Source organism: Macrobrachium rosenbergii, chromosome 27 (genome assembly GCF_040412425.1).
Source record: "Macrobrachium rosenbergii isolate ZJJX-2024 chromosome 27, ASM4041242v1, whole genome shotgun sequence".
Taxonomy (NCBI): domain Eukaryota; kingdom Metazoa; phylum Arthropoda; class Malacostraca; order Decapoda; family Palaemonidae; genus Macrobrachium; species Macrobrachium rosenbergii.
This window is the reverse complement of record NC_089767.1, coordinates 32,059,509-32,084,508: the sequence shown is the minus strand read 5'-3', so window position 1 is coordinate 32,084,508 and position 25,000 is coordinate 32,059,509. Positions and strand designations below refer to the sequence as shown.

Below are 25,000 nucleotides of genomic sequence, written 5' to 3'. Positions count from 1 at the left end.
AGAGAGAGAGAGAGAGAGAGAATCCTTTAAATAGAGTTGAGAGGGGAGAGAGGGGTCGTCTTTCTCCGTCTTTGCAAAGTAGAGAGAGAGAGAGAGAGAGAGAGAGAGAGAGAGAGAGAGAGAGAGAGAGAGAGAGAGAGAGAGGTCAGATAATGCCTATAGCCACGACGGGACAAATAATTCTCCCACATGATTTGAGAGAGAGAGAGAGAGAGAGAGAGAGAGAATGGATTCCCCAGCCCTCATCCGGTCGTTACATCATCACACACTCATCATCATCTCTCTCTCTCTCTCTCTCTCTCTCTCTCTCTCTCCTCCCCTAGAAAGATGCTGCGTCATCACTGCAATCAAGGATGATGAATAATTCGTTTAGGGTCATTCATCAAAACTTATCGAATTGTGTAGATGGAACTCAATAGAGAATAGGTTGAGATTTCGTCAGAGCAGATTACCCATCTACATCTGGTTCTGCCTTTGTATGGGTTTTTGTCAAATAGATTACCTGTCTACCATCTACATCTGGACCTGCCTTTGCACGGGTTTCTGTCAGAGTAAATTACCCATCTACACCTTGTTCTGCCTTTGTATGGGTTTTTGTCAGAGTAGATTACCCATCTACCATCTACATCTGGATAGGCCTTTGTATGGGTTATTGTCAGAGTAGATTACCTACCTACCATCTACATCTGGTTCTGCCCTTGTAGTGGTTGTTGTCAGAGTAGATTACCCATCTACACCTGGTTCTGCCTTTGTGGGGTTTTTGTCAGGGTAGGTCACTCACCTACCATCTACATCTGGATATGCCTTTGAATGGATTTTTGTCAGAGTAGATTACCCCTCTACCATCTACATCTGGATAAGCCTTTGTATGGGTTACTGTCAGAGTAGATTACCCACCTACCATCTACATCTGGTTCTGCCTTTGTAGTGGTTATTGTCAGATCAGATTACCCATCTACATTTGGTTCTGCATTTGTATGAGTTATTGTCAGAGCAGATTACCCATCTACCATCTACATTTGGATATGCCTTAGTATGGGTTTTTGCCAGAGTAGATTACCTACCTACCATCTACATCTGGTTCTGCCTTTGTATGGGTTATTGGCAGAGTAGATTACCCATCTACATTTGGTTCTGCATTTGTATGGGTTATTGTCAGAGCAGATTACTCATCTACAATCTACATTTGGATATGCCTTAGTATGGGTTTTTGTCAGAGTAGGTTACCTACCTACCATCTACATCTGGTTCTGCCTTTATAGTGGTTATTGTCAGAGTAGATTACCCATCTACATTTGGTTCTGCCTTTGTATGGGTTATTGTCAGAGCAGATTACCCATCTACTTTTGGATATGCCTTAGTATGGGTTTTTGTCAGAGTAGATTACCTACCAACCATCTACATCTGGTTCTGCCTTTGTAGTGATTATTGTCACAGTAGATTACCCATCTACAATTGGTTCTGCATTTGTATGGGTTATTGTCACAGTAGATTACCCATCTACATCTGCTTCTGTCACTGTAAAATATCACCCAGTGTTCCCAAGTTTCAATAAGGATTTTGGCCTACGCATTTCCAATCAGTATTGTTTTCTCTGAACTGGAAGGTGGAATTTAGGCCAAAGGCCGAGCGCAGGTGGGACTTACGATGAGGTCATTCAGCGCTGAAAGGGGAATTGAGAGAAAAGAGGTTTCATTAAAGGTGTAACAGGAAGAAAGCCTTTTGCAGTTGCACTAGGAAACAATTGTTAGGAAAGGGTAGAGAGTACGATGGAAAAACTGGAATATAAAATTCAGACCAAAGGCCAAGCGCTGGGACCTAGGATAAGGTCATTCAGTACTGGAAATAATTTTGAAACAATTGTTCGGAGAGGGTCGAGGAAAGTAAGATGGAGGTACAGTAAAAGAACGAAAGAGGCTGCAGCTAGGGGCCAAAGGAAGGGATATTGCAAAAAACCGTATGAAGTAATGCCTACAGTGCAACGCGTGAGGTGCACTGATGGCACTAACCCCCTACGGGAGTCAGTCTTTCTTATCTTTGATTCCCATTTAATTCTTATAACCAATCCCGGACTATAGATGACTGTAACCAATCCCGAACTACAGATAACTGTAACCAATCCCGAACTATAGATGACTGTAACTAGTCCAGAACTATAGATGACTGTAAACATTCCAACATATAGATGATTGTAACCAATCCAAAACTATAGATGACTGTAAACAATCCCGAACTATAGATGACTGTAACCAATCCAAAACTATAAATGACTGTAAACAATCCAAACCTATAGATTACTGTTACTAACCCAAAACAATAGATGACTGTAACCAATCCAGAACTACAGATGACTGTAACCAATCCAAAACTATAAATAACAGTTACCAATCCAAAACTACAGATGACTGTAACCATTCCAAGACTATAGATGACTCTAACCAATCCCGAACTAAAGGTGACCATAACCAATCCCGAGATATATTAAAAGACACGTAGGTTACAAAAAAAAAAAAAGTTAGTGTTTGGCTGCAAGCTGCCAATGTCTCATGGACTACGGTATTTCCTGAGGAAACTCTGTGCGTGCGTGTCTGAGAGAGAGAGAGAGAGAGAGAGAGAGAGAGAGAGAGACTGCTAACATGCATGAACAAAAAGACAAAAGGAGAGAGAGAGAGAGAGAGAGAGAGAGAGAGAGACAGGAAATTCCTAATGAAATACAAGTCAGCAAAGCACTGAGAGAGAGAGAGAGAGAGAGAGAGAGAAAATCTTATATAAGTTAAAGCCATCTATACAAAAAAGCTAACGTTCAATAATAATTAATAATATTATTATTATTATTATTATTATTATTATTATTATTATTATTATACAACTGGCCAAAAAAAATGCCATTATTTTCATAAAAATATTGCACAAAATAATAATAAAATGTTCGGGCCAAGAGAAAGATTTTATATTAAAATTCACGCAGATATAGAAACTAATAAATCAAATGAAAAAAGCCTATATATACACATTTAAACAGGGATATATACGTAAAAACAACCAGGCAACGTTAGAATTTCTACTCGAGCAAAATTAAAACTCCACTAAACATTTTCTCAGCCAAGATTAAAAGCCTCATAAACGCTTGAACGTACCTAACCTTATCACCATAAAGAAACAAATGAAAAATGCGCCGAAGTTTCTTCAGCGCAATCGAGTTTTCTGTATAGCGTATAATACTGTATGAAATTCTCAGTCACGGCCCATGAAACTCCCAGCCGCAGCTCATGAACTTTCAGCCACGGCCCGGTGGTAGCCTGTGTTCTTGGCACCTATAGCGGTGCCAGACGCACGATCATGGCTAATTTTAATCTTAAATAAAATAAAAAACTACTGAGGATAGAGAGCTGCAATTTGGTATGTTTGATGATTGGAGGGTGGATGATCTATATACCAATTTGCAGCCCTCTAGCCTCAGTAGTTTTTAAGATCTGAGGGAGGACTGAAAAAGTGAGGAAAAAAAAGTGCGGACAAAAAAAGTGCGGACAGAAAAAGTGCGGACAGGAAAAGTGCGGATAGAAAAAAGCGCGGACGGACATAGAAACAGCGATCTCAATAGTTTTCTTTTACAGAAAACTAAAACTATTGGAAGATGACGTAATCAATATAAAAATAAACAAACTGAGCGAAAGATTAAAAAAGAATAAACAAATAACTTAAGATTAAAATGTTCTTTCAATAACCTCACCAGCTCGAAGAACACTTTTAAATGGCATTTAATAACGAATAACATGAAGTTATAATTGTAATTATTTGATATAACGATAAATAAACATATTATGACAAAAGTAACAAAAAATAGCACTTCATAAAATCACAAGCGTTCACATCTCGAAGAACTTTCTTTTAGTGACAATTAATAACTAACGAAATGAAGCTATAACTGTAATAATTTAATATAAGAATAAAGAAATGTATAATTAAAAAAATAACAAAAACGTTTCACAAAATCACAGACAAATATACTAAGATAAAACAAAATATAGCAAAAAACAACACATCACAATATCACAAAAAATATACTAATAAAAAAATAACAAAAAATAACATTTCACAAAATCACAGACAAATATACTAAGATAAAAAAAAATAACAAGAAATAACATTTCACAAAATCACAACCAAATATACTAAGATAAAAAATAACGAAAAAAATTTCACAAAATCACAAACAAATATGCTAAGATAAAAAAAATAACAAGAAATAACATTTCACAAAATCAGAAAGGCCACTGGGCGTCCTTGAAAGCCCGAAAACAACATCTGGGATTTCACTTCAAGAAGTTAAGATTTCGGAACTGGACAAAACTTCAGTACATGACAGCTCAAGGACTCATACCAATACACCCAGAGAGAGAGAGAGAGAGAGAGAGAGAGAGAGAGAGAGAGAGAGAGAGAGAGAGAGAGAGAGCAAGTAAACGAAAGAGCAATGCTGCTTTTGCAGGCACGCGTGCGTGCATGCGAGCAACGTTCTCTCTCTCTCTCTCTCTCTCTCTCTCTCTCTCTCTCTCTCTCAAGGGAACATATCTTCTTTCACTATGGTATTACTGACTAATCCTGCTTCTCTCTCTCTCTCTCTCTCTCTCTCTCTCTCTCTCTCTCTCTCTCTCTCTCTCTCTCTCTCTCTCTCTCTGTGTCTTAATTGCACCATTTTATGTAAGGAACCGGCCCGTAATTAAGAAAAGGTTTGGTCACCATTCCAGTAATTCCTGAGAGAGAGAGAGAGAGAGAGAGAGAGAGAGAGAGAGAGAGAGAGAGAGAGAGAGAGAGAGAGAGTCTTACCTTCAGTATTTTGGTTGTGACTAATACTAGTCTTAAGAAGATATTGAAAAATATTAAAATTATTCACACTCAACGTCCTGTACATCAGAGAGAGAGAGAGAGAGAGAGAGAGAGAGAGAGAGTCCTACCTCCAATATGCTTGGCTTGAACCACACTAAAAGAAATAAAAACAACCTGAGTCTTCGAGAAGTCCTTGATGTCGAAAGCTTTTACGAAATATTTTAGGGTTTTATTGCCTCGTCGAGGGCTGTGGCCATGAGTATTGCCTCTTCGAGGGTTCTGGCCTCGAGACTTGTGAGACTTGTTCAGCCTTCAGGCGAGAGGAAGAAGACTTTTCTTCAGACTTGCGGTAAGTCTTGACGAATTTCCACATGGCAATTCGTGCAAGTCTATTCTGAAAACAAGACTAATATTGTTTTCAATATTTTTAATTTCTACTTGAAACAAGTCTTGGTTCAAACCATATACAGTATATACTGAATGTAAGACTCTCTCTCTCTCTCTCTAAATATATATATATATATATATATATATATATATATATATATATATATATATATATATATATATATATATATATATATATATATATATAATATATATATGTATAAATACATATATATACACATATATATATATATATATATATATATATATATATATATATATATATATATATACATATACATATATGTACATAATTTATATATATATATATATATATATATATATATATATATATATATATATATATATATATATATATACAGGTAAATTGTCGAAAAAGAAAGTAACGCTCATTAAATTATACAATACTGTCAGTTCCTGATAATCTCTCTCTCTCTCAAGTGCGTCATTTTATGTCGGGAACCGGTCAGTAATTAAGAATGAAAGGTTTGGTCACCATTCCAGCCATTCCTGCTCGATAGAGAGAGAGAGAGAGAGAGAGAGAGAGAGAGAGAGAGAGAGTCAGTAATCTCATATTAGTAATGAACATATTCCGTTTCAACAAGCGACACAATGCATCTGAATAAAACTACACTTAAAACAAATATATGTTTACTTTGACGTCAAGGAATACAGCGTAATAACAAACAAGTGTCGCAACAACGACAACAACAACGACAACAGACGCATGTCCAGTGTATAGCAACAATGACAACAGACGCATGACCAGTGTATAGCAACAATGACAACAGACGCATGACCAGTGTATAACAGACGCATGTCGGTATATAGCAACAATGACAACAGACGCATGACCAGTGTATAGCAACAATGACAACAGACGCATGACCAGTGTATAGCAACAATGACAACAGATGCATGTCCAGTGTATAGCAACAATGACGCATGACCAGTGTATAGCAACAATGACAACAGATGCATGTCCAGTATATAGCAACAATGACAACAGACGCATGTCCAGTGTATAGCAACAATGACAACAGACGCATGACCAGTGTATAGCAACAATGACAACAGATGCATGACCAGTGTATAGCAACAATGACAACAGATGCATGACCAGTGTATAGCAACAATGACAACAGACGCATGTCCAGTGTATAGCAACAATGACAACAGACGCATGTCCAGTGTATAGCAACAATGACAACAGACGCATGTCCAGTGTATAGCAACAATGACAATGCATGTCCAGTGACAACAACAATGACAACAGACGCATGTCCAGTGTATAGCAACAATGACAACAGACGCATGACCAGTGTATAGCAACAATGACAACAGACGCATGACCAGTGTATAGCAACAATGACAACAGACGCATGTCCAGTGTATAGCAACAATGACAACAGACGCATGTCCAGTATATAGCAACAGTGACAACAGACGCATGTCCAGTGTATAGCAACAATGACAACAGACGCATAACCAGTGTATAGCAACAATGACAACAGACGCATGTCCAGTGCATAGCAACAATGACAACAGATGCATGACCAGTGTATAGCAACAATGACAACAGACAACAGACGCATGACCAGTGTATAGCAACAATGACAACAGACGCATGACCAGTGTATAGCAACAATGACAACAGACGGCAATGACCAGTGTAGCAACAATGCAAGTGTATAGCAACAATGACAACAGACGCATAACCAGTGTATAGCAACAATGACAACAGATGCATAACCAGTGTATAGCAACAATGACAACAGATGCAATGACAACAATGACAACAGACGCATGTCCAGTGTATAGCAACAATGACAACAGACGCATGACCAGTGTATAGCAACAATGACAACAGACGCATGACCAGTGTATAGCAACAATGACAACAGACGCATGTCCAGTGTATAGCAACAATGACAGACAGACGCAACAATGTACCGCATGTCCAGTGTATAGCAACAATGACAACAGACGCATGTCCAGTGTACCATTGTATAGCAACAATGACAACAGACGCATGACCAGTGTATAGCAACAATGACAACAGACGCATGACCAGTGTATAGCAACAATGACAACAGACGCATGACCAGTGTATAGCAACAATGACAATGACGCACGACCATTGTATGAGCAACAATGACAACAGACGCATGTCCAGTGTATAGCAACAATGACAACAGACGCACGACCATTGTATAGCAACAATGACAACAGACGCATGTCCAGTGTATAGCAACAATGACAACAGATGCACGACCATTGTATAGCAACAATGACAACAGACGCATGTCCAGTGTATAGCAACAATGACAACAGACGCATGACCAGTGTATAGCAACAATGACAACAGACGCATGACCAGTGTATAGCAACAATGACAACAGATGCATGTCCAGCAACAATGACAACAGACATGACCAGTGTATAACAATGCAATGACAACAATGACGACCATTGTATAGCAACAATGACAACAGACGCACGACCATTGTATAGCAACAATGACAACAGACGCACGACCATTGTATAGCAACAATGACAACAGACGCATGTCCAGTGTATAGCAACAATGACAACAGACGCATGTCCAGTGTATAGCAACAATGACAACAGACGCATGTCCAGTGTATAGCAACAATGACAACAGACGCACAACCATTGTATAGCAACAATGACAACAGACGCATGTCCAGTGTATAGACAACAGTGACAACAGACGCAGACAACAATGACAACAGCAACGACCAGATCCAGTGTATAGCAACAATGACAACAGACGCATGTCCAGTGTATAGCAACAATGACAACAGACGCATGACCAGTGTATAGCAACAATGACAACAGACGCATGACCAGTGTATAGCAACAATGACAACAGATGCACGACCATTGTATAGCAACAATGACAACAGACGCACGACCATTGTATAGCAACAATGACAACAGACGCATGACCAGTGTGTATAGCAACAATGACAACAGACAACAAATTGACAACAAGACGCATGTCCAGTGTATAGCAACAATGACAACAGACGCATGTCCAGTGTATAGCAACAATGACAACAGACGCACGACCAGTGTATAGCAACAATGACAACAGAGACCAGTGTATAGCAACAATGACAACAGGCGCACGACCAGTGTATAGCAACAATGACAACAGACGCATGTCCAGTGTATAGCAACAATGACAACAGACGCATGACCAGTGTATAGCAACAATGACAACAGACGCATGACCAGTGTATAGCAACAATGACAACAGACGCATGACCAGTGTATAGCAACAATGACAACAGACGCATGTCCAGTGTATAGCAACAATGACAACAGACGCATGACCAGTGTATAGCAACAATGACAACAGACGCATGACCAGTGTATAGCAACAATGACAACAGACGCATGACCAGTGTATAGCAACAATGACAACAGACGAATGCGTAGTATATAGCAACGACAACCGACGCATGCGCAGTGTATATGCGCAGTGCACAGCTGCAATGACATGGCATCTGTAATTAATGTTTGTCTATTGATGGAGGATTTCTACCTGATTCAGATTCACCCCCCTCCCCCGACCGACTACCAGGGTAGTCTCTGCAATTGCATGCAGCCCCAATTAAATGGACCAGTGATTTTAGCCAAAGTTGTTTGTTGCAAGGAAATGTGTAGTCGATAGAAGAGAGAGAGAGAGAGAGAGAGAGAGAGAGAGAGAGAGAGAGAGAGAGAGAGAGAGAGAGAGAGAGAGAGTTACCGTACATAGGCTATTTATATACATGGACTCAAACGGGCAGCTAGAACTTTCTTTCAAAGTAAATTTATATATATATATATATATATATATATATATATATATATATATATATATATATATATATATATATATATATATATATACATATACAAAGAACATTTCCTTAAGACCGATGCTAAAAGTAATCCGTTCTGTCAAAAAAGTTTTAATGAACGGATTTGCTAAACCCGCCTGGATCTGTTTAACTTTAGCAAGCACAAAAGTGTAAAAAAAAATCAATAAAAAAAATGGGTTTATATTTGCAAAAACACTATAGGTGTTCTGAGGTGTGGGTCTAGATGCTTCCCTCTTAACTGGCACTAGTTCTGAGGTGGTATGTAACATATAGGCCTAAAGTTAGAGTAATAATCAAGTCAATAGAAAAGCACGACACAAAAGAATGGAAAAGGGGAAACACACACACATACGAGTATATGGGCCTAATGACAGAGTGATATTTGAGTCGATAATGAGAAGAAATGGCACAGAACAATAATAAAAATTGCTAAAAATACGTCTTACTGGTTACTTTGGCCAGGTAAAACAAAAAACAGAATAAGGGAAAAGAGAAAGCATAAACTCACAAACACACACATATATATAGGACTAATGACAGAGTGATAATTAAGTCAATAATGAGAAGAAATGGTACAGAACAATTATAAACATTGCTAAAAAAAATCCGTCTTATTGTTTATTTTGGCCAGAAAGAAAAAAAAAAAAAGAGACGGTAGAAGAGGAAAATGAGAACACACACACACACACACACACACACAGACAATGTGGAGTGACAAGTCTAGGAGACGTGTGCGCTAACAACATGGGAGCAACCAAGGTCCTTATATTCTGAGAGTATATTTAAAGGAACCTTGGGAGCAACATTATTATTATTACGAGGTTGATGAATACGTTCAAATTATATGACTGAACGCCTAATACATAACCTGTCCCCATCTTTTACCTTTTTTCTTACCTTAACATGGGAAAGGAAAGGAAGGTTTAGGTAACTGGGATAGACTGAGGAAGGTAAGAGTTTTTTTACTACAGACTTTCAGAGCGGAAAACCTTTCAACGTTGCACGAACCTAAGAACATTTAAAATAATATGTCTTCAATAAGACAATTTCGGAGATATATATATTTCTTATATATCTCATCTCGATAACACTGAATATAACTAAAATAGAAATATTTGGTCATTATTTTGGTCATTATTAATATAGTCCTGTAGTAAACCTTATACAAATCGAGACGCTAATCCACGTTTTCAAGTACAGTAGGCCTATAAATGAAAAATAACCTCATGTGTTTATCTTCTACGGAAATGATAAAATAAATTACATAAATTGTAGGAATTACATTAGGCCTATAAATGAAAATTAAAAATAAAACTTAAGGGTTTATCATGCTCAGGAAGTAATAAATATACGTAATTTTTTGTAAATTACACTTTTCACGACTGGAAATTACTGATGTTTACAAGTCGGCAACTGGAAACTCCTCATGTTTAAAAGTCGACAATTGCAAATTACTCATGTTTACAAGTCGACAATTGGAAACGACTCATGTTTACAATTCGACAACTGGAAACTACTCATGTTTACAAGTCGACAACTGGAAATTACTCATGTTTGCGTTTACAAGTCGACAACTGGAAATTACTCATGTTTACAAGTCGACAACTGGAATTGAAACTTACAAATCGACAACTGGAAATGAAATTTATATATATGCCGACAATTGGAAATAAAATTTATATACAAGTCGACAACTGGAAATTACTCATGTTTACAAGTCGACAACTGGAAACTACTCATATACAATTGGAAATTACTCATGTTTACAAATCGACAACTGGAAGTGAAACTTATATACAAATCGACAACTGGAAGTGAAATTTATAAATATGCCGACAACTGGAAATGAAATTTATATACAAGTCGACAACTGGAAAAGACACTTACATACAAGTCGACACCTAGAAATGACACTTATATACAACTCGACACCTAGAAATGACAGTTATCTACAATTATATTCACAAGTCGACAACAGGCAATGGCACTCATATGCAAGTCGACAACACGACACATATTTACTACAAGTCGACAACAAATCCTTGACACAAACCTCCTGCCACCCACCCGGGACAACCTTACGCAAGGTCACGTAAGGAAGAAGAAGAAGAAGAATTAGAAGAAAGAAGAAGATTCCTTATCACAAATCAATCAATTCTTACGACAAATGACGGCAAATCTTAGAGTAAATAATCAAATACTTTATTAAGTGATAAATAAGTAATAAGAGAGAGGAAATACATGATAACTCGAAGGGCTTGTTGAAAACTGCCACAAACACCACTACCACCAACCCCATTCCTAATGATTCCCCATCACACTTAAATCTTAAACCCCTATTATAACCTGTTGCACGACGCTAATAGGACCCTCATGCTTACTTAAACTAAAGCCCCGCATACTCGAGTGTGACTCCAACACTTACGTGTCACGCTTGCAAACGACGGAGGCGTCGAGACGTATAATGACAAACACAAAGTCCCGTTGTGGATGGGAGACGCGATCGACCACAAACATACACTTAACCTTTCTGCGTCAGACTGAGTACGGAGCTTCACATTCACTCTCTCACACTGCCGCTGCCGTCCGCCGAAGGGAAAGTTGCCAGATGCTATTCTTATTTATCCCTTTTTTAAATAATTAAATTTAAAACTTTCGCGGTTATAATATGATTATTTTAATTATAATTAAATTAAAATTACATAAAAGCCATTTTTAAAGCTTTAAATCACAGAATTGCCTTCAAAAATTCTTAAGTAATAGACTAATTGGCATCGTAATAGAGCCCTTCCTACGACAGTTGCCACTTAATGTTTATATGGCACAAAAGGGGATGGAATATAATCCAGACTATTAATAACTATGTATACGACGTTGCAAGATGTCATATTTGTTAATAAGGGCAAAACATTACTGAGAAATTAATGTATATGCCATTCTATTTTATTTCATGGGAAAATGGGATTTCCTGTGGTTAGTCACTGGGAAGAAAGGTTCATATATATATATATATATATATATATATATATATATATATATATATATATATATATATATATATATATATATATATATATAAACTAGGTGTGTGTGTACTAGCTCATATAATGCAAGTATACTTCATGACAATGTTGTATACAATAAATTAATAATGATATTTGTGAAATATAAGCAATTCCGGTTAAATAATGTGTTAACTTTTCTATTAGTATACCACAAATATACAGTAACCTTTCCCGTTTCCCACGTGTAAAGGTCGTTGATTTGTATGTAGCTGAGCTGCAGACGACCCCAGAGACCTCAATGTAGTCATTGGCATTCCAGCGGTATACACACTCGCTGCCGATAGATTATGTGTGTGTGTGTGTGTGTGTGTACTAAGTTCGGTGGGAGGTGTAACTTTCCTCTCCAATTAAGGAAGAAGAAGCAGCAAGTTTGAGCCTAGATCACTAGACCAATGCTTGCTAGTACGGTTTCCCCGTTGTCTCTTGTAAGTGGTTGAAAATGTCCTTGTTCTCGTAGCAAATTGTTTCGAAATGGCTTAAAGAGGGTCTACGATTATTATGTAAATGCAACGGAAGTGTATTTGTGGTTTTTGTGATTAGTTTTACGACATTTTATAAAAGATATTATGATATTTTTCAATGTCCTTTGTTCTTGTAGCGAATTCTTTCGAAATGGGTTAGGAAGAGGGTATTCGATGATGTAAATGCTACGGAAGTGTATTTGTGGCTTTTGCGAATGGTATTATTTTATTTTTATTATTATTATTATAATTTTCTTTGTAAAAGATACGAGTTTCTTTGTGTTAACCTCGAGATAATATCTTTGTTGTTGTTATTAGTACGAAAGAACATTTAACCTTCTTCTTCCCAAGACCTATAAGATTTCGTTCTGTTAAGAAAATAATGATCCTTCAGTCTCACATTCTGCTCTTTGTTTTTCAATATACGTTTTCAATATCACTACTTTTCCTCTCTCTCCTGAGATTCTGAACAAGAGACCGTGCTCACACAAAAACAAATAGACACACGCCATTAATTAAGATAATAACACAATTTCATTAATAGCTAAAAACCGACTGAAACTGTATAATTATGCTTTGTCAGCTAACATAATGATTTTTATAAATATTTTTTTTTGAAATGGTCCATAATTATGAATAGTTCGTGGAAAATATTTTGTACCAGAGTAAAACCCAGGTAGGTTTTTATACATTATATATTACTTTTTTATGCGTTTGAAATTATTGACAATGAATTTCAAGGATAATGCAATAAAAGGCAATAAATTCTCTGTAACTTTAAATCACTTATGAAAGTGGAATTAACACTAGTCATACTAACAATTCAAAATATATATGAACACTTGAATGATGCAATTATGATTGACGCTTTCGCAAAGAAAACATCACTGGTGAAACTGAAGTTAGTGAATACAAAGTGAATAAATAGACAATAAATAAAATATATGACCTGTGAGATAGAGAACAGACTTTGAAAATTAAAAGGGCATGTAGCATATATGAACAAATCGAGGTAAAGCCATCACACGACGGCGACGGACGACGTTAGAAGTGAGGGGTGACAGGCGGAAGTAAAATATGTGTCATTTCCGATGGCCAAAATAAATGAGGCAAAATGAACAAGAAATTATCTACTGTAGTTTTGGCAAATTGCTTTGGTTATCAGTGACCTAACCTAACCTAACCTAAGATAATTTAAGATAATTTAAGAGGGTTAACTTGTCAGGTATTGAATCCGAAACGTGAGGAATATCTTAATTCCTTATACTTTAGATGTTTTTTTTTTTTCTTACACTGTCATTCTTGGGTTGCAAATGTTTGTACTTGATCCATACCTGTTAGCTTTTGGCTAAGTTAACGAGGTCTATATTCTTTTTTACAAGTTAATATACTGACCTTAAGGCTAGACTGGACGCCAATTTATATGGGGTGATATATATATGTATATATATGACTTTTTATCACATCACCGTGATTCATATACAAGCATCAAGCTACAAACGTCCTTTAATATCCAATTCACTCTACCTCGGAAATAATATATTTTCATGTATATGTTACCGAAGAGGAATTTTTAGTTGATAATAAGTTTCGTCGTCCGTGGGCTCGAACCAACGAAAGACAAGAACTCAGGACCACAGTGACGCCTTTTCCCAACTTGTTGGCCGTGTGGGTAAAGGCGTCACTGTAGTCCTGAGTTCTTGTCTTTCGTTGGTTCGAGCCCACAGGACGACGAACTTATTATCAACTAAAAATTCCCCTTCGGTAACATATACGAAAATATATTATTTCCGAGGTAGAGTGAATTGATATTAAAGACGTTTGTAGTTTAATGCATGTATATATATATATATATATATATATATATATATATATATATATATATATATATATATGTGTGTGTGTGTGTATATAAATGTATTATATATAAATAAATATATACATATATATATATTGATATGTATATATGTATGTATAAATATATATATATATATATATATATATATATATATATATATATATATATATATGTGTGTGTGTGTGTGTGTGTGTGTGTGTGTCTGCTAAACTATTTGTCTAATTCTTAAACTAATAAAGAAAGGCTTTCACAGAATCCAAACCTCTACTCAGAACTAAGCTTTGTGACTAGCAAAAATAGTGAATGCTATCACTAACACACAAACGCACGTACAGTCGGATATCCTACATTCTCATAAAAAAATTATTAATATATTTATTAAACTCAAAATGAAGCCTTCTATCACTACTTTCTCTCTAACTCATTGTGCTTGAATGTAAATATAAAGTAAAAAATATTAAATAACATACAGTATCAGACACTTAGCCAACACTAGTGACTTAAATTGGTAAACACTGTTTGCTGCCTCAAACTCTTCCCTTACACTTTGCTGGCTTCATAATCGTCTATACCATATCAACATCACTATTAATGTAAAGACAGAACAACATACAACATCAGAAACTTAGCCAGCACCAGTGACTTAAATTGGTAAACAACGTTTGCTGCCTCAAAATCTTCCCTTACACTTTGTTGGCTTCATAACCGTCTACAGCGTATCAACATCACTATTAATGTAAAGATTAAACAACATACATCAGAAACTTAGCCAGCACTAGTGACTTAAATTGGTAAACAACGTTTGCTGCCTCAGAATCTTCCCTTACACCTTGCTGGATTCATCAGCGTCTGCAGAGGTTCAGCACCACTCGACGTCTTTCTTATCTTCTTCTTGAATCACCACAGTGACTGGCACCACCCAGGGGTCCAGACGTTCTTCCAGTACGTTGGATGGGCCCTCGCTTTGTCCCTCCTGATGAGTGGTACCTTGTAGCGAAGAAGTTCCTGCGCCAGGAAACTCAGCATCGTCTGTGTTCTGTTGGGCTCGATGGCTGCTAAGTTGACTCTCTCCTCCGGGTCGTCTTTTGGAAAAGAAGAAAGAGTAAATGATGGTCTTGTTGTCAGATCAAAGCTATGCTATTAAAACATGTGTACAAAACACACAGGGGCATACTGTCTGTTTTCTCAAATACATTAACATTCAAACATACACAGGAATTTAAATGACTCGAATTTCGTCTTTCGTCTTCAGCCGCACTCAAAGGGGGTACAAGAGAAAAAATTTAATAATGAATATTACTACTGCAGTAAAAGATTCTCTGATATAGTTAAAGTTTTAAAAAGTGGAGAGACACTTTTGCTATACATATGACCAGCTTTCATCTTCAGCTAAACTCAAAGGGGGTACAACAGGAAAAATTCCCTAATATATGTATGTACTTAAAAAAATGTTATCTTGTACAGTTAAGGTCTTAAAAAGTGGTCAAAATCAAAACGCCCACTTATTAATCCAAATGCACACAACATTCACAAGAGTGTTCTGTCTGTTTTCTCAAATACATAAGCACTCAAATGTACACAGGAATTTCAGGTTATGCAAATTTCACCTGCCAAATTCAAAGGGGTAAAACAGAAAAAAACCCTCCAATGAATATTATTACTTCAGTAAAAGATTCTCTGAACGGTTAAAGTTTTAAAAAGTGGGCACATACTTCTGCTATAATATGACTGGCTATTCTTTGGTTTTGAGCTAACTAAACAATTATAGGGGCATTTAAACAGGACAGAAAAGAGACAGACTCTTTGGCTATACTTATGAATGCTCAGTCCTTGGTTTTAAGCTAAGGGAACAATTTTAGGTGCTTTTAAACAACATAAATTTTTCACAGGGGAAAAAAGGCACACAAATCTGATGTGCCAAACTTTTTTATAGATTTTTCCAGGTATCTTTCAAGGAGGTTTTATCAGAAACATGAATGACGGAGCAGGGAGATAAATATATTATCTATGATTCTCTTGAGTACAAAGACTTAAAGATCAAGATTAGCTGAAATGGATAATAAAAGTAAAATGTATGAGATACAAAAGTCTGTCATATGTCCTTGTTAGTTCTTACTAAGAATGATACGAAGACATGGATGACAAAAGTAACCTGCATGTAGACACAGAACTCTGTCATTCGTTCCTGTAAGGTCTTATTAAGAATGGCACAAAACTACTAAAGCTAATACTATCTTTGTAAATATAATTCTTATAATGACAGAAGTTAGGTAAATATAAAAAACAAAATTTTAGGGATCTGTTTTGGTTTAGCAGATGAAAAAAAGTGAAATTTGGGCTTTTGAACAACTACTGCAAGACACTTTTGTCACTTACAAAGTTATTCTGTAACTTCAATTAAAATGACTCATTATTTAGGTGTTACAGAAGAGAGGACATCCATTTATGCAAGGGCTAAACCATCTACAGACCTTTTCCAGCTCTACTGGAAAAAGAGAACTCGTGAAAAAAGAATCTACACAGAACACACCTTGCAAATTATAAAGTCGAATCTTGGTCCTGTCCCGGAAATATCCGCCGAGTATGTTTAGCACTCGGTTTTCCCAAAAAAGCGTAGGATCATTTTTCAACTCCTTCCAGAAAATGTATTCGTCATCCATAGTCCTCAACATGCTCTTAACAGAGATGTATTCTCCAGAGGTAAAATCTTCCAGGCTGCTGCTGGTGTCTTGCATGGAATCAGAATCATCTGGTTGATCATCGAGGAGCTCATATGATGCAGGCTCTTCCAGGCTGTCGGCTGGAATATCTGAAGAACCATTATGGTTCTCTGTGGAGGGTCCACTGTCGAGGACCTCTTGGGTATCCTTAGTGACTTGTCCCTCTCCTGCTGCGTCTGACGGTGGCAAATCGGCCTTCTGACCATTCTCGCTTAAAAGAGCAGCTGGAGATGGCTTGAACAGCTGCTGTAACCTCTTCGTGTTGAAGCCCTTTGGTCTTTTCTTCTTCTTATTGTTGGTCTTTCTCCTCGGGGCATCTTCAGATTCAGGCAGCGATACCCAGGATTTCCGAGCCATTCCCCCAACCAGCAGCTTGTAGTTGCTCATCCTGAAACAAAATTCAAAACAGGTTGTGAGGTATCTGCATAATTACTGTAACGCGACAAGGAAATCGAAATGTAATCAGAGTTTGTGGAATTAATTTTGCTAAACCGGGAGTTCTTGAAACTGGGAGAGTACTGATGAATGGCACGATCTCCAACAAAATTTGGTGGGGCATTTATAAAGCTTCATTGATAAAACAGGGAGAAAATGACAGGGAAGCCTACCCATTCCCATGATACCAAAAGTGACATCATGATTTTGATGAAAACACTTACACTGATGGTAATCTTATTAACTAGTTTTTCTGATCATATACCGAAAACTTTGCTGTCATTTCACTTTACAATCAAATATAGTCAAGTCTTTGGAGGCAGTCATAAAATCAAAATCCTGTACTTGACATCATTTAAAGTTAAGCCAAACTACAGGATGAGCTAATCCTTTTGTTTTTCGACCATCCAAATAGTATTGACAATGTTGTAGTTAATGTTCAACAAAAACCAAATCCCAAAGACATCATGTTTATAAAATCTCTTGCCTTAACTGTAACAAACGGCACAGAGGGTTTATGGGTTAACTATTATATTTCACAGAGAATCATCCAATATAGAGGTTCATTCAGATACAAATGCAAAATTTCTCCTCAAATCATATCGATAAATTGAATCATCGTATTGACTGGACCCTGTCATGTATTGTTGTTAAGAGCAAAATGATAGGATCTACCTTAGTTAAACGAACAAATACCTTGAATATCTCCTAATGACCTAGGAATTCTAATACCATCTGCAACATATTTCTACAACAAGCACTGAACAAAATTAAGAGACAATCGTAGCCTAGCTGCTGCCTAATCTCGATCACTGTGGTTGGCCTTCGAGGAGAGCCTTCAACCTTACTGACCTAAACAAACATGGCCACTAGAGAAAATCAACAAAGGTCAAGTCACCTAATCCCGACCCTCTGGCCTGCCCCCTGGGAGAACCTTCAACTTTATTGACCTAAACAAACGTGGCCACTAGAGAAAATCATCAAAGGCCAGCTGTCACCTAATCCCGACCCTCTGGCCTGCCTTCTGGAAGAATTTTCAAACTTATTGACCTAAACAAACATTGTCACTAAAAAAAACCAACAAGGCAGTCACGAACCTCAGACCAGCTTTGTATTTTTGCGAATCGTCCATGTTGTAGATCATGGCTTCTCTCTGTGGAACCTGGGACGTACCAGTCAGGGCGTCCCACTGATTGACGCCATCTACTTTTGGCAAGGTGAGTACCCCTGCGATACTCGAAATGGTGCTGAACCAGTCCGTGACGTGGTGCAAGCTGTTTGAACCAAGAAAGAGAAAAGTTACAGTGGGTAAAAATAACACAAGGTAGTCAATAAATATTACAGTGATGTTTACACAAGTTCTGATCATTTCTCTCAGTACATCGACCATTCCTGTTCGTGTATGTCACATTCCCTAGGGTGAAACAAATCTATTTACGAAAACTATTTAACTTCTGCACTGAAAATTTTGTAAGTTAACTAAGAATTTAATAAGGAAGTTGACATAGCTGTGTTAACGTATTCATCAACTAACTGTTCTGTCACTGTCCCAGGGTTTGGCAGCAGAGGGGAATGGATGAAAGCTGGTCCCCTGGTTCCTCCCTCCCAGAGTGAGGCCTTTCCTCCCCTCAGTGGCCAGTTGCTTCCTCCCTTCTTGACAGATCCTCCATTCTGTCGATTGTCGTTTTGGTAATTATTGGTAGGGTGGATACATTCATATGACATAAACTAAAAAAAGGGCAGTTCACTTGTCTCTACAAGATAGCAGTGGCAATATATCAACAAATGAAAAGCGTAAGGGTAAATTTCAGCTATGAAATATGGAATGAATCATGAAATTTAATCTAAAACCAAGAACTGGGGTACTTCCAGCTACTCAGCGCTTTAGACAGTGGAAAGACTTGGAACTGGAGTGGTTGGACAGCAAGATAAAGAGATCCAGAAAATAGACGAGGTGAAGTACAAGGTAGAACTGGGAGAAAACCCCACATTGGCACTAAGAAGGAATAGTCAGAGAGATTGAACGGCAAGATGGAAGGAAGCACGCAGGAATGGAGGTCAAGTAAAAGGCTAAAGTGTTGGCACAGCTAGGAGTCCAAGGAACATTGCAAGCACCCTTTAGTAACGCATACAATGCACAAGACTGAGACTTGAAAAAACTTACATCAGTTGTGAAAATAATGACAGAGTTTTCGTAATGACCTGTTTCTTTCAGAGCAGTGATGACCTTACCAATGGCCTCGTCCATGGCCGTCACCATTCCTATGAGGGTGAGAATTGAAAATCAGTCAGGTATCATTCTCATCACAATAAGTGATAACTTTTTTAAAATATAGGGAAAATGTATTAAAAGAAAACCTGTTTCAAGGAAGAATAACAGACAAAAAGACAATATACAACAAGTACAAAAGGTAACAGAATTCTTGGGAAGCTAGAGCAGTAAAGTATGCTTGTAGGAGAAAAAACACCTGCTTTTTGTCCTGCTTGTATTTGTAACTTTTAAACTTCTATCTTTGAGACTGAGGCTCCACAGGTCAGCCTTCATCAAACACCACTGGAGGACCTCCTCGACCATTCAAATTTCAGCCTTCAAAATGACCTGAGACGTCTGAGAGACTGAAATATTCCCTGTAATGTAGCTAAGGACATCACCTAACAACTTTCGCAAGAGGATCTACTCTAAGCCGTCTCATTTTCTTTCGTCTCCCTCACTCTTCTGTTTTTGTGGGTCTCTGAGATGATGCTACTGCTGAGCCTAATGGCCTGTCCACACTAGCGGGCATGCCCGACGGGCACTTCCAGTCGTTTGTATTTTCTCTCGCTTCTGAAGCAGTGTTACCAGAAAATCGCATCGTTCGGGTCTATACTCGGTCGGTCAGTGTAGTGGAACAGGTTAGGGGAACAGTGTTTGCCCCTCGGTCAGCGCCTGCTAGTGTGGACAGGGCTTAAGAGTCTGGAAAAAAGAACAGCATCCTGTGAAAGACAAATGTAGACAATGAGTCCTAGATAATGTGTAACTTTATCAGTAGACTAACCTAAGTAAACCCTCCGTTCGTAGTACTTGATGTGCCTGTAGGGTATCATGTACTCTCGAGGGACCTGGAGGGGCGAATGAACACTCTGGAAGGCTATGTACATGAACATGGGGTCCTTTGGCTTACGAGACCGGATGACCTCTTCTGCAGCCGAAGCAAAGATGTACTGGTTGGATAAGAGAATGAGGACATTGTAGTGGAGACAGATATTAGGTAACAACAGAAAGGACTGATGCACAGAGTAATACCATTTCATGTGGTTCTGTTTGGTTTCCATTTCAAAGGCCAGATGGACACATAGCAGAAGTGTTCAAAGCCCACAGATGTATGCAAGGGAAATCCAATCCTATTCCCATTTTAGGGTATCAAACCATATTGTATTGATGTGCAAAATAAAGTTTTAACCATTGCCCTTATACCGTCCTGCATATTAGTGTTTCGTTCTTGTATTAAACAGTGGTATTACTCTACTTTAATCAAAGCAGATGGCTGTGATACTTATATGGGTAAATTTAATAAAAAATTTATCTCCCTAGTAGCCTCATGAATGGTGTTTATTAATCCATTCACATATATTATCTATAGTCAGGAATAAACAGTGGACTGTTTTCTGATTAGGACTATTCTATTCCCTAGATTCTATAATAAGAATCAGTACCGATAAAATCACTATACCTTACCCGACTAGAATTGTCAGCTTAATACAAACGCATTAAAAATTACCTGGTTACATAATTCTCAGTTAAAGTAACAATCTCCAGCGCTTCTCGTTTTCAGACACTAAAGTAGCCCGTTTTCTTTGAATAATTTTATGGGGAACTATAACTTCCAGTTGGAATCATACCATGCAGGAGCATGGGCGTAATGTAATAGAGATACTTACCGTGGAATAGACGCCACCCTTCTTGTCATCAACTCTGGTGTTATTTCTGAGGTCTAGGTATTCCTTTGACCCACCTGGAAAATAAACGAAGGGCGATGTCAATCAGAAATATTACGCAGAGGATGTTAATTTAGGGTTTTGGCAGTCAACTGACTGTGTTTATGTAAGATACTACTTTTGAACAAAGTTATTGGTGATATTAATATGCAAAAACCACAATAATGTATGTGAGCGATTGTATTTTTCCAAAATACAAAAAAATGTGTTAAAAAAGGGAGTTTTCGACCGTTGGGTGAAGAGGACCGTTGTGCAAACGGTCGAAAACTCCCCCACCCCTCCCCTTTTTTTGTCATTTTTTTGTAATATGGGAAAATGCAATCACTCATGTATATTATTGTGACTTTTTACTTATTATTTCCGGTCACATTATAATGATGCACCATAGACTGATGATATTCATAATGCGTGCACAATCTTGTGGAACAAATTTTACTGAAATGAAAGGGCAAAGATCACACACACATAGCACACACACACACACACACACACACACACACACACACATGCAAACACATATTAAAACACCAACACGATAATTAACCTATTAGTATGGAAGAAATAAAGAATTCTGAATGCCCCATTTTGCAATTCGTCATTACCTGGTATTCGGTTGTGCATAAAGATTAACTCCTGTTTTTCTTAGGTTAAGTACTAAATATATTCTTGAAGGAGTAAGTATACTTCTATAGGAAGGAATATGTTTCTTAAGCCTTTTTGCCCTCTTCAAAGTTCAACTATATCTTACACAGAAATAGAGAAAGTAGGCATTACTTCTTATATTTTTTTTTAGAAGAAGTTATATTTGAAAGGAGCAGCAACACATATGTACATTGTTAGATACCTGAAAGTCATCTTTGAAATAAATAAAAAAACACATGTGTACATTTTTTGAGAGCTGAAAGTCACATTTGTAATGAATAAAAAAACACATATGTATTTTTTGACAGCTGAAAGTCACATTTGAAAAAAAATACATGAACATTTTTTGAGAGCTGAAAGTCACATTTGAAAAAAACATGTACATTTTTTGACAGCTGAAAGTCACATTTGAAAAAATAAAAAGAACACATATGTACATTTTTTGATAGCTGGAAGCCACATAAAAAAATAAAAAAACACCTGTACATTTTTTGACAGCTGAAAGTTACATTTGGAAAAAAACACATATGTACATTTTTTGACAACTGAAAGTCACATTTGAAAAAAATTAAAATAACACATATGTACATTTTTGACAGCTGAAAGTCACATTTGAAAAAATAAAACAAACACAGATGTACATTTTTAGAGAGCCGAAAGTTATATTTGAAAGGCATACTGTACGTACATTTTAGAGAGAATTGGACATACCCTTAAAAACTCGACGCCCACATTTTAAGAATTCAGCGAATAAACGCACAAACATATACTTTTAAAAGAGACTCGAGTGCATTTTCCCAGACGTCTTGACTTCTGAGAAAGGTACCATCTGGTTAAATTCATGAGGGCCCAAGTTACGCTGAAAGTAAATGTTTTAAAAGCTGAAATATTTCGGCTGTTTTTTTGTTTTATCTATTATGACGGTAACACCTGGCCATACGGCCGTCTCGTCTTGAAGGAACAGGTAAAGGAGGAGAAGAAGAAGAAGAAGAAGAAGAAGAAGAAGAAGAAGAAGAAGAAGAAGAAGAAGAAGAAGAAGAAGAAGAAGAAGAAGAAGAAGAATTCCAAAAGGAACAGAAATGAGAGAATAAAGGGGCAAGTGGGAAAGTCTTTGTGGAACAGAGGGAGGAAAAAGGATATTACGAAAAATAGGAACAAAAAGAGGTAGGATCTGGTTCCTAAGGATATGAAAATGACATCTTTTACAACAGGATATGTTGCAGGAATAAGGAAAATGAAACAGAGAGAATGGTAAAAGGAGTGAGGTCTGATCCCTGAGGATTGGAAAAGGACATCTTTTACTGTAGGATATGTCATAGGAATAGGGAAGTTTGAAGCATCCTGGAACAGAGAGAGGATGAAAGGATATTATGAAAAAAAGGCGCAAAAAGGTGTAGGATCATATCCATAAGGATGTGAAAAGGATGTCCTCTACAGTAGGATATGTTATAGGAATCAGGAAAATTGAAGCAGCCATGGAACAGGGAGAGGAAAAATAGGATACGATGAAGAAAAAGGCGCAAAAAGAGTTAGGATCTGACCCCCAAGGATATGAAAAGGACGTCTTTTACTGTAGGATACGTTATAGGATTCTGGAAAACTAGAACAGCCATGGAAACCTAACATCAAGGGAAGCTGAGTGCAAATAAAAAATATTTGTGGAAATCAAAAACAGCGGGAAACATCGGCAAAACAACTGAAAAACAGCCTGAAGAACAACGCAGGAAACATGAGAACACAAGAGGACGTTCTGAAGTGCAGAACAGGATAGGCAGAAGTGTCTGAAGGAGAGGGTCCTTCAACTTCTAGAAAGAAGAGTGTTAAAGGGCGTGCAGGATCTGGCAGCTAGATCTGTGTCTGTAAAAGTGATCAAGTAACTCCTGCAGATACGAAACAAATGAATAAATCAAAGCGTACGTAATTACACCTTTAACGAGACACTCCTTACCCCTAAATCTTCTCTCTCTCTCCTCTTCATCATCATCATCATAGTCGTCCTTTCCTCTTCTCTTCTTTCCTTTCTTCTTCTTCTTCTTCCCTGTGCGAGAGGCTGCCCTCTTGTGGGAGTAGTAATCTTCAGAGCCTGTGTAGTACCCGTAGAAGGTGTCGAATCCTCTCTTCAGGGGAGTGTAGTCCCACGAACAGAACCCCAGGTGCCATCTGGTGAGGAAAAGTGTAACTGAGAGAGTAAACAAACTGAATATCAAGAGTGGTATGGAATCATGTCGCTATATCTCTCTAATATGAGAAAGATTTTAGTCTTTTGATATGTATATTAACATAAATTAATATTTAATATATGGAACATGATTATGAAATTCGAAAATGTTAGATAATCAATAAAAAAGACGAATAAAACACGAAATCAACATGGAATGTCATACAGAATTTAGACCAAAGGCCAAGCACTGGTGTGACCTGTGACGAGGTCATTCAGCGCTGAAAGGGAAATTGGGTTAAAAAGGTTTGAAAGGTGTAATAGGAGGAAAACCTTGCAGTTGCACTATGAAATAATTGTTAGGACAGGGCGGAGGAAATTAAGATGGAGGAAAGGGACTATGAACGGAGTTGCAGTCAAAGGAATGAAAGGGGTTGCAGCTATGGGCCTAAGGAACGGACGCTGCAAAGAACATTAAGTCAAGCCTACAGCGCAACGCGTGAAGTGCACTGATGGCTCTACCCCTCATCTCCCCCCGGCCCCCCATAACGGAGAATGAAA

At 37.5% G+C, this 25,000-nt stretch overlaps 2 protein-coding genes across 5 annotated transcripts in view; both read right to left on the bottom strand.

Annotated features, from left to right (window-relative positions):
- Positions 1-11,691, bottom strand: part of LOC136853567 (uncharacterized) — a 63,184-nt gene extending 51,493 nt beyond the window's left edge. Inside the window, exon 1 of one of the 2 annotated variants that reach the window (XM_067129296.1) lies at positions 11,551-11,691. The gene's annotated coding sequence lies outside the window, so the exon portion shown is untranslated. The remainder of the gene's footprint in view (positions 1-11,550) is intronic. The other variant, XM_067129297.1, reaches the window with a different exon arrangement.
- Positions 11,692-14,720: 3,029 nt separating this feature from the next.
- LOC136853563 (arylsulfatase B-like) overlaps positions 14,721-25,000 on the bottom strand; it is a 34,716-nt gene continuing 24,436 nt past the window's right edge. For all 3 annotated transcript variants that reach the window (XM_067129289.1, XM_067129287.1, XM_067129288.1), the window contains exons 5-12: positions 24,230-24,441; positions 21,583-21,656; positions 20,700-20,865; positions 19,829-19,926; positions 19,199-19,335; positions 18,762-18,938; positions 17,040-17,617; positions 14,721-15,591 (exon numbers count right to left, since the gene is read on the bottom strand). In XM_067129289.1, the coding sequence (XP_066985390.1) occupies positions 15,407-15,591; positions 17,040-17,617; positions 18,762-18,938; positions 19,199-19,335; positions 19,829-19,926; positions 20,700-20,865; positions 21,583-21,656; positions 24,230-24,441 (1,627 nt within the window). In that variant the 3' untranslated portion in view covers positions 14,721-15,406. The remainder of the gene's footprint in view (positions 15,592-17,039; positions 17,618-18,761; positions 18,939-19,198; positions 19,336-19,828; positions 19,927-20,699; positions 20,866-21,582; positions 21,657-24,229; positions 24,442-25,000) is intronic.